At 38.7% G+C, this 11,531-nt stretch overlaps 1 protein-coding gene across 1 annotated transcript; it reads left to right on the top strand.

Annotated features, from left to right (window-relative positions):
• The first annotated feature begins 4,046 nt into the window (after window positions 1-4,046).
• On the top strand, window positions 4,047-11,175 carry si:ch211-125o16.4 (neuroblast differentiation-associated protein AHNAK). Its single transcript, XM_035664176.1, has 5 exons — window positions 4,047-4,138; window positions 5,869-5,970; window positions 6,115-6,235; window positions 6,371-6,546; window positions 6,945-11,175. The coding sequence occupies exons 2-5, from the start codon at window positions 5,968-5,970 to the stop codon at window positions 10,728-10,730; spliced, it is 4,086 nt and encodes a 1,361-aa protein (XP_035520069.1). The 5' UTR covers window positions 4,047-4,138; window positions 5,869-5,967; the 3' UTR covers window positions 10,731-11,175.
• Window positions 11,176-11,531: the final 356 nt, after the last annotated feature.

Below are 11,531 nucleotides of genomic sequence, written 5' to 3'. Positions count from 1 at the left end.
TCACAACTCCCTTGCTTCACCCTTGCCTTAAGGAGAAACTAACATGGATCTATTGTCAGAAATGAATATAATATTCATAGGTAGGTTTTCATTAGTGTATAATAATCTGAATATAGGAATCATTGTGTTTTTGTTACCTTCGACCTTATAATGAACTGTTTTTATCTACAGAGGGAGCGGGTCCTCTTCTACGGGGTCTGACATGTTAAACCACCATGTTTCTACAGTAGCCCAGGATGGACAAACCAAACACTGGCTCTAGATGGGGCGTTGGGAGTTTGAAGTGAGGGATTTGCGATCTGCAACTTCACTGCTAGATCCCACTAAATCCTACACAGTGGACCTTTTACTGCCAATGGGAAGCTGCCAGTGAGTGTGTGTCTTTGTTAGTTTCAGTGCTAGCTGGGGGCAGTTTGTAGTGCTTTAGAAAGCTCACTTTCCTACACATACTCCACATGCCTTTCCTCACTATGGGTACCACTTAACAGATAACAATGCTACGCAATAACGAGAATGACAGTGTCTACAAACTCACCTTTCAACAGAGACACATACACCCCCACATGCCAGCTGCAGCTTAGAACTGGTAACTGAAGACTACTACTTTAGTAGTGTGATGCAAACATAACATTTTGCTGTTGTAACAGTAGAGGAGGTATGTGTGTCTGTGTGTGCATGTGTGCATCTTTGTTTTACAGACTCCAGCCTGCTCGACACTGCTCCACAGGTATTCATTAAAAGGCACAAGTTTAGACCTGAAGAAGAGGCAGTGAATGAAACATGATTGAAGGAGCCACATTTTTTTGTTCGTTCTCTCTGATTCTAGAAAAAGCAAACAGAATCACCATCAACCCCTCACTCTCAATGTGCTGTCACTTTTTGGGCATTTGACAGTAAAACCAAGAAAATCTAGTCATGCATTTCTCACCAAATCAAACTGTCACTAATGTAATGTGTAAAATGTGTCATGTTGGCAATCTGGAAACCAGTCTCAGTGTCTCATTTGATGTGTTTAGTCTGAGACACTTTGCTTTGTATCTTTAAAGGCAGATTCATAGCCACTGTTAATTCAGCGGCTTCCATGTACCTTTGTCGATATTTAGTCGCTGCTCATACTTAATCCATCTGTTGGGAATTGACTGCAAAAATTATGGACAGTAATCACAATCATCATTATTGTTTAAAGTCGTGAAGATTTTTAAAATAGAAACTGGAAAATGCAGATGCTTTAACAAATACCTTTGGGATATATTTTCCATCTTTATTCCTCACCCTTTGGTGTTCTGGTTTAATAGTCTAACTTGAGATGTGAGACTTCTGATTTTAATCTTTAATCATCACAGAGATTAAATGAGCCAAATAAAATTAGAATTAAAAAGCAGGGATGAGCGCTATTATCTGTATCGCTACAGGTTATAAATTAATTTTGAAAACTTTAACATAATCGGTTATCTTATCTGTATCCGCCATTAAAAGCAGCTAATTATCAGTTATCGTATCAGCTGAAAAATATCTTGTGCATCTCTAAAAAACTTGGAAGGTAGGGGCCAGGTTCTGCTTGGCAAAAAGCACTGGTTTTAGGACTGTAGACCTGTGACATTAACAACCATCCGTCATAGAAAGGGGAGACATAATATTGTTTGAATTTGGGATAACACATATATTTTCAGACAGTCTCTCCTGGAAGACTTTTATAAGCTGTGTTTCCACCAAACACTTTTCAGCATAGAAACTGAAAAAAACTGAAACCTGTATCTAACCTGTACCTACATGTAACCAGGTCTTGAAAGTATTAAGAGGGGAAGGAGGCCCACTGTATATATGCCCAGGCCACAGATTTACATTTGGATGCAATTTGGTAATTTTATAAAAAAAATAGGGGTTAAGATACTGTAGACTGGGGGCGCCCGGTTTGCTCAGTACCTCAAAAACAATTGGAATGATTTTAATCATTCCAATTGTTTTTGAGGTACCTGCATGAAATTAAGTTTTCATGAGACAGTTACATCATTTTGTATCCCCTCTGTATTTTCAGTGTTCTCTGATTTCCGTATGGAAGCAAATGGATTTTATTTTAGAAATTTAGGAACGTACGGTGCTAAAAAGATGATTAACATTAAAGCAGGACTTTCACATTGTAATGTACTCTGCTCCTCCTTAGTTTCTATTGCTCATCCTTTAGATATTGTCTTACACTGACAACACCCTTCTCAATCTGTCCTGTGTACAGTCATCACATTGTATTAATTGGTTGGATGGGTTGGGTAGTGACTCATGCTGCATAGCTTGGTATGCATCTCAGCAAGGAGAATGCTGGAGCAACATTATCTTCAGAATAACTAAAATTCCGAACAGCAGGAAGCCAGTTTACCAACACTATAAATTATGGTCTAAGAATTTACCACAGGGTTAAGTCATCAGGTCTTTGACACTGTAAAAAAAGGTGCCTCATCCAATTAGATTTACAGGTGTTTGTATTATTTTGTAGTATAGTCTTGTTAATAGCATAAAACCAAAACACTGTTATAACATGCACACACAAATTAGACCAAACAAATCCAAATCAGATAATTTACTTGGTCTTAAGTAAATATAATATATATATATATATATATATATATATATATTATAATCAGCTAAATGTATTTAAAGTAGTAAATAGATAATATTAGATGTAAAGATGGTAATGCAGTGGACAATATGTAAGTGATAATTAATAAATTAGTTTAGATTAGCATGAGGACTGGAAAATGGGAAACAGCTATAGCCTGGCTAGTGGTATTAACAACTGTATCAAGAGTAAAAGTACCCATTATAATTGTTCTGTACGGTTGTACAGTCTCAGTTGAGGTGCCGTTACTTTAAACTACTTCATAAACTGTTAGGTAGTTTTAGCCTTCTAGGGTGCCCTTCCAGTGGAGAAAACACAACAAAGTGTCCTCTCAGGTGCCCGTTCCAGTGTCCTCTAGGGCTAACCTTGGCTGACTTGTTTCACCATAAATGCATCACTACTTTCTGCATGCTTTTTATTTTTTTCACCCCGGCCCCCCCAGCCTTGTACACTGAGTAGAAGTATAAAGCATAAAATGTAAATACTAAATAAAGTAGCAGTATCTCAAAACTGTACTTAAGTGCAGTATTTTGCACCACTGTTAGTTTCACTGGTAAGTTCACTAATAACATGAAGTTTCAGTGTTGTTGCTAGTGGTACCTGTACTACTGTTCCTTGAGCACTAACTTAGTATGTAGGTAAAAGTGTTCACCTTTCGGCCAATCAGAAACTGGTATTTATCTTGGATAGGCCGTAAAAAATGGAATGGCACATTCCCTTGTTAAAGGAGTCCTAGACCGAGCAAATCAAATCAAATCAAATTGTTTAATCACCAACACTAAATATATTGATAAATTAATATCTAAACTGCAATTCAAGTACAAATAGTTTTACCCCATGTTTTTATGTCAAATCACAACTTTTCAAACTGAGCTATAGTGTTTTTTATTTTTTAATGTGTTATTCCTACCCTCTTGGTGTCACTATGGTATGAAAATCAGCGGGTAGATACATGAAACATGAATATCACGTCTGCTTTTACTGTTGTTAAATCTGAGAGTGGCAATGAGTGTTGAATGCTTTGCAGAATCTACACGCACAACAATGAAAAAAATGTGAGTGCCGTGGCCTGGCAAAAGTTCCAAAACGTAATTGTAAAAAACATGTGTTCAACATCAAAATGTCAGATGTCAAAATGGAAGTGAAATGAAGCTTGTGAGTGAAGTGTTGCTGTGTGAAACAGTGTTGCTACGTGTCTGTTTCTTTGTAAACCTGGTTAGTCCTGTTAAGAAGGAGTGGTATCTTTATCTCTGCTATGTCTCTCTCTCTCTAGTGCTTTCTAGCCGGGTTTCGGTGGCCAAAGGCTTGAAGTTAAGACGTGTGCGTGTGTGTGTGTTGCATGGGTAAGAGGGGGCACGTTGAGAGGCGGTACTGATGCTGCCTAACCTGTTCTCCTGGCTGGGTTTCAGCTTATAGGCATTTAACTGGCAGATCTATCCCATCTTGCCTGACAGAGCAGCAGTGATATACTGAGGAGGAGATCTCTCCTTGGGCTTTTCTTGGGTGGAGACATCACAGCAGCATACGGTGAGTCCATCAAATATGTTTTCTGGTTTGGTTTGGTTGATATGAGGCCCCAATGAGGAGATCATTTGGGGAGGACAATTATTTATTAATTAAGTAATGTTAAAACTTTGTTAGGTTGTTATTGGCTTTAAAATCAAACTAAAATATAAATATTTATTCATATATATTTTTTATACATGGACAGGTTTTTTTTATTCTACTTCTTCCTCAGATCAGTTATTTTAGGTTCATTTAGGAGGAAATATCGTTGAAAAAAACAGTATGACTTGCAAATGAGGTGTGGTGCAAGAATACACTGGGTGTAAACTGGGTTTAAAGGAATCTTAAAGCTGTTAAAGTGGAAAGTTCTAAGTACACATTCTTAAAATTACATATAGTCTGATAATATTTTTCAAATTTGTTCACAAGTCGAGGTTTTGATATATAGTGGCCCAATTACGAAGTCAAGATCTTAGAAAATCTGGCACTAAGGTTTCAAAATAAAATGATAAACTAATAAAAAATATACAGCAAATCAAATTTTATATTCACCATTGCTAATAATTACTGCTGTCATTGTGTCTTGCTGTACCAACTGGGACATACCAAACTGTTGTCATCTGACTCACACCCTAGTGTTATGTACTATTCTGTTGGTATCAGTGTTGCAGCCCTGTTTTAAAGGATACACCTGTTAAACAACACCCTGATCATTATTTTTTATCTCTGTCCTGTTTTCTTTCAATCGCTGCTAATTTCTGGTTTAGGGAGGTGTACATAGAGTCTAAAGCCAGCATGCAGTTTTGCAATTTGTCATCACTTCTATTTCTTATTTCTTTAGAAATCAAGCAAGAACGTCAGGAAGTGGTTATGTGTGTGTATTTTGAGCTCTCACTCTCTATATCCTTAGAAAAATACATTAAGCATACGTGTTGACTAATGACTGAATGTGTCTGTCATTGTAAATGGCAAAGTTGTTGCTTTTTCAGTCCTAACTATGTGAATATGACTGCTGAGTTGTTTGTCTACTTCAAGACTTAATTATCCTTCAGAGAAGCATCTGTTTGTGACTGCTACATTAACACTGATGGGACCATTTAAATTAACATGTTTTTGGAGCGTTAGTAGACAGTTTGGATCTTAGTGTTAGAAAACATCATGGATTCCCTTTACGTGAGGATTTATTTTACAATCCAGCACTGCTAAAGTTACAGCCCACTTCTTCTCGTCTTTATTTATGTAACTTTGCTGCAAGTGAATTACATTAGCGTTTACATGTGAATGTGTGATGTTGGGGTGTGGTTGAAGGGAGGGCCATGTATGTGTGTGTGTGCGTGCTGAGTGGTGTGGCATGTCGATCAGAATGCATCCAAACCAACTGGTTTAGATGCATACATTCCCCTGAACAAACCTGGCAGAGGCTTTGAATTCCTGAAGCATGAGGTTGTACGGTGTGTGGGCGTTGTTGTTTCTCAGTCAGTGTCAGAAAATTAAAAAGCTGCTAAAGGCAGGTGAAAAAACCTGAGCACAGGTAGGGATCTCTGGGTAGAGGGATAAACTTACCCCAAGTGAGAGCTACAGACAGCTGGTGGAAATGATTTCGGGAGTCCATGATAAAGAGAACACGACTCTTGATGAAGAAGTTTGAACAATGATAATGGTAAATAGACCTGTACTTGTATAGCGCAATAGGTATGTCATTGATTTAAGCTATATTAACATGATGTATTAACTAAATTTGCTTTTCTCAGGTGTTTTGCAGATATCCTTGCTGTGGTTTGGAGTTTCCATGGTTTCTTGTATTTTGGTATAAATCCCATAATATGTGGATGTAATAGATCTACGAAAAGATGGTAAGTAGAACATTCACATTGTATGTGGTGGCAGTTAAAATACTGTATTCCTGAGTTTGAAAATAACAAAAGATATGGTGCAAATGTGCGAAAATTGTATAAACCTGTCTGATTTTGTGTATTGTAAATCACTTTTAAACACAGAGCGAGGACAGCAAGACAAGACGTTTTTCAGAAAGCTTGGTCCTGGATGACTCGGAGAAAGGAGTCATCATTACAGGAATCACTGATGATACAATTGCTGCAAAGAGTGGCCTGCAAGCAGGTAAAATGAAAAGACTGTGAATACTGAAACTTGTGTTACTCTTGCTGCAGTTTAGGAAAGTTCAACCAGTGTCCGTAGATCTGAGGGAAAGATAGAAATATCCTGGTTTTGATAAGTTGTTTCTTCTTGTTCCAGGGGATGAGATTGTTGCAGCCACTATACACCTTGATCACCTGAACAAAAATGAAGTGCTGAACATCCTGAAGGTCCTGGAGCCATATGATAACAACATGAAGGTTCTGACAAAGAAGGAGCTGAGCGCCAGTGCTGGCCTCGGTTCCTTAGGATTAGGTCTCAAAGATCAAGCAGAGGTAAATAATTCTGTGGTGCTCACAGCAAAGAAAAATAACATTTAGTTAATAGCTGTGAAAAGATTTCACTCAAAAGTAGTTCCAATCCAAATCTAATCTCTAAAACCAAAACTACCTGCATGGCTATATACAGATGGGTAACAATTTAACACAATTCGCATCATGTTCATTTTCATCAAACCTTTCAATGAAAAAAGCCTGCAACAAATGCTTAATTTAATTTAATTGTTAGAAATTGTATTAATAGTAACAGCAACTATCTGACGCAGTGTTGATCATAACGGAACTGCAAAAGCATAATGAATTACCTTATTCATAATTCACTAATAATGATTAATGACACAAGACCTGTTTTAATCAATATTAACCTAATTTGTTTATCATTTCATTACCAACAGATGCTCAACCTAAAAAATGGGTTGGGTGGCAAAGTAACTGGTCACACTCTCAATGGAGACCTTCCCAGTCTCAGCCTAAATAAGCTTTCAGCTGATGCCGATTGCAGCTCCCTTGGACTAACTGGACCATATATAAAAGGAGATCTAGATGGCACCCTCAAAGCACCTGATGTTAGTGTCTCAGCTCCACAGCTCAATGCTCCCAGCACCTTGCTTGACATTGAGAAACCAGAAATTAAAACAGGTGATTTGAAATACAAGACCCCAAAATTCATAATGCCACACTTCAATCTGCCTCAGATCACAATACCAAAAGCAGAAATGGATGTTTCTGGTGATGTAGATCTCCCTTCTGTCAATGAAAATCTAGAGGCACCAGACCTTAATCTGTCAGCCCCAAAATTAGATCTGAAAAGTCCAGATTTGGACCTGAATGGACCAAAAGTTGATCTGAATGGCCCTGATGTAAATTTAGAAACCCCAAATGCTGATATTGAGGCCCCCTCAGGCAAAATCAAGTGGCCCCATCTAAAATGGAAAGGTCCCAAAGTTAGAGGACCAGATGGCAACTTAAATGCTGACCTGTCTGCACCTGATGTCAATCTCTCAACACCAAAGATTGATGGGGATCTAAGTGCACCAGAGGTTGACATTAACATTCCCAAGGCTGACATCAAAGGCCCTGATCTAGATGTTCAAACCCCAAATCTTGACATTGATGCCACATCTGGTAAAATAAACTGGCCTCATTTAAAGTGGAAGAAACCCAAAATTCATGGCCCAAAAGGTGATCTGGACTTAGATGCAAACCTGAACACACCAGATGTTGATATATCTGGTCAAAACGTGGAGGGTGGAATAAATGCCCCAGATGCTGACATAAGTTTCCCTCAGGCTGTCCTTAAAGGCCCTGATCTAGACATGCAAACCCCAAATACTGATGTAGAGGCTCCAGCTGGTAAAATCAACTGGCCTCATCTGAAATGGAAGAAGACCAAAGGCCCAAAAGCAGACTTAGACATAGATGCAGATCTTAACACACCTGATTTAAATCTTTCAACTCCAAAGATTGATGGTGACGTTAATGTACCTAATGCAGAGCTGAATCTACCAAATGCCATTCAGACCCCAGATCTTGACATTGATGCTCCATCAGGGAAAATTAATTGGCCTCATCTGAAGTGGAAGAAACCCAAACTTCACGGCCCCAAAGCTGATATGGACCTCAATGCAGATCTGAGCACACCAGATGTTGATCTCTCTGTTCCAAAAATTAATAGTGGGATTAGCACACCAGATGTTGATCTGAATTTACCCAAAGCAGATGTTGATGTTATGGCACTAGATGTTGACACTGAGGCCCCTTCTGGCAAAATCAAGTTCCCAACACTCAAAAAGCCCAAGTTTTTGCTACCAAGGGTGAAGTCCCCAGATGTTGACATTGATGCTGATGTGGAAGCACCTGACCTCAAGCTCTCTCCTAAAGCATCTCTTGATAGACCTGACATTGATCTGAATTTGCCCACAGCTGATGTTGATGTTAAAGCACCAAATGTTGACATTGAGCCTCCATCCGGGAAGTTCAAATGGCCCACTCTTAAAAAGCCAAAGTGGACTGTCTCAGGTCCTAAGGTTAATGGTCCAGATGTTGGTTTAGATGCTGATGTTTCAGCCCCTGACTTCAGTCTCTCAGCTCCAAAGATTGATGGTGACATAAATGCACCAGATGTCAATCTAAATTTACCAAAAGCTGAGCAAGAAGCCCCCAACTTAGACATTGATACTCCAGATGTTGAAGGCCCATCTGGAAAATTCAAATGGCCAACCTTCAAGAAACCCAAATTTGGCACACTGAAGGGTCCAAAGGCTGATGCTGATATGAAGGTACCAGACGTAGACCTCAAGGCGCCTGATGTGGATTTGAGTGCACCAGATGTTAATCTTATAGCACCAAAAATTGAGGGTGGGATCAAGGCTCCAGACCTCAATATCAACATGCCTAATGCTGATGTCAAAGGTCCAGATGTGGATCTTAATGGTCCAGATCTCAACCTTGAATCACAAGATGGTAAACTGAAGTTTCCTAAATTTAAACTACCAAAATTAAAAGTTCCCAAAGTCAAGGGTCCTGAATTGGATGCCTCTTTAGAAGCACCAGACATTGATGCCAGTCCTAATGTAGACCTAAAAGCACCAGATCTCTCTTTGTCTGCAAAGAAAATTGAAGGCTGTTTTGATACACCAGATCTTGACATTAGTTTACCAAAAGCTGATCTCAAAGGCCCTGATGTAGACCTTCAAGCTCCAGAAGTTGACGCCTCACCTGGAAAATTCAAGCTACCCAAAATAAAATTGCCAAACTTTGGCTTATCAGAGTCAAGGGTAAAAGGACCTAATCTTGATGTTGATGCTGACCTCAAGAGTTCAGATCTGGATCTTCCTGCCCCCGCAATTAAAGGAAATCTCAGTACTCCAGATCTAGATTTGAATGCTGATGTAAAGAGGCCAAGTCTGGATCTACCCATTGCAGACCTCCAGGTACCTGATCTCAACTTGAAAGCACCAGATCTCAGCCTGTCTCCACCAAAAATTGACGGGAACCTCTCAGCAGCAAACATAAACACAAAATTGCCAAAAGCTGAACTCGAAGCACCTGATCACCAAGTCACACTAAAAGCTCCAAATGTGGATATCAATGTGCCAAAACCAGTCCTCAAGGCACCTGATGCACAATTGAAAACACCAGATCTAGATCTCGATTCCCATCTGGGTGACTTTAAAGTGCCTTATTTCAAGCAACCAAAACTTGATCTTTCAAGTCCTGAAGTAGAGATTCCCAGTATCCATCCTTCTGGAGAAGATGCTAACATTTCTGTTCCTGCGGTAGACTTGAGTGTACCAAAGGCAGCGGGAGATATTAAAGGACCTGAATTAAATGTGAAAGCTCCAAATGTAGATGCAAATCTTGAAAAGTCAAAATTCCCACATTTCAAGCTTCCAAAGTTACATCTTCCAGGGTCTAACATAAAAGGTCCAGAGGTTGATACCAGTGCAAATCTTGAAGTCTCACCTGTGAAGGTCAAAGCTCCCAGTCATGAAGGAGAAATCAGTTCACCTCATGTTAGTGTCTCTGCTCCTGAAGTGAAGACAAGCCTTAACACACCTGAACTGGATATCACAGCTAAAGCAGATGCTGAAGTTAAAGACTCTCCGAAAAGTAAGCTGAGATGGCCCTTCAAATGGGGATTTAAGTCTGGTTCTGATGAAGAGGGAAGTGGTCCTGAGTCTGAAACTGAGGTGTCTGGTGCTGAGGTGGAGGTTCCTGCATTCAAATTCCACAGACTGCCCAGGAACAGCATTGATGGCATTGGAGGAATTCCTGATACCTTGAGTTTATCAAAACTTGACACAGAGGCAAAGGATTATGTTGTCAGAAAAGGGATCCGCTTGCCAGTAGTAAATGCAACATCAAAAACAGGAGAAAAGATTGACATTATAGAGAGATTGAAAATGGCGAAAGAAAAAGCACCCTCAGCTAATGTCTCACCAACTGAAGCAAAAACTGATATTGATCTGAAGCTTGCTGCCCCAAGTCTTGATATCAGTGCCTCTAAAGAAGATGGAGATTCTTCTTTGGTCAGAGGAGGTACTTTCAAAGTAGAAAAACCAGAGTCTGGACTGGGCCTGGTAACCCCTGAAATTTTGACATCAGATGAAAATGACAAATTGTCATTGAGCCTCTCCAATATGCTTGGTCTTAATATCAATGATTCAGATGCTGACTGATTCCTGCTAGACTAACCTGGTGAATAAAGCTTCAGTCCAGAAGCATTGTAAACACATGTAAACTTTAAACATGTAAACAACTAAACCAATTCAATGCCGTATTTGTGACAATAAAGAGACAAGTAAACTGTTTTATTTACCCATACCACAGTTTTCTGCAGATAATGCCAGCTACAGTATCCTTTTTAGGTAATAACTTCAGGTAGCCTAATGAAGAAACCTGTTTGTATAATGTTTATATTCCTGTTATTTATATAAGCTTTTTTTTCTCAACGTTGATTTGGAAGTTACTTAAGTAACTGCCTCAGTATTGCGAGTGATCACGTTGAACTGTTAAGGTTTCTGAGAAGTGCATTACTTTACCATAACATTTTTAAATGATAAGTGAATTGTGAGTGAATGTATTTGTTAATTTTTTGTTCAATAAATAACTCAATATACTCAGTATGTTTGTGATTCTTGACTAACAAACTTGACATGATAAATAAAGATCAAAATATTATTATTAAAAATCAAAAAGCCTGTTATAACTGTGTATGTTTTTAACAGAAAGATGCCTTTGAGGTTGACGATGTCCTTCATTTTACTTTAAAAATGACAAAAGCTTTTACAGAGATGGATGTGTTTATTTCATACTGAGAAAGGAAGTATAATAAAAAAGAAATCCAATACGTAAAAAAACAACACAAAAATAGGAATGTGAGCATTAAGTTTTAGTTTGCACATTTAACAAATAATGTTTTTGTAGAACGTATTTAGGTCAGTTGGACTAAATTAAGGGGATTTCTATTTAACAATTAT

This window comes from Morone saxatilis, unplaced genomic scaffold (genome assembly GCF_004916995.1).
Source record: "Morone saxatilis isolate NCDOM2014 unplaced genomic scaffold, NCSU_SB_2.0 Contig19, whole genome shotgun sequence".
NCBI lineage: Eukaryota > Metazoa > Chordata > Actinopteri > Moronidae > Morone > Morone saxatilis.
This window is presented reverse-complemented; position numbering and strand designations above follow the sequence as displayed.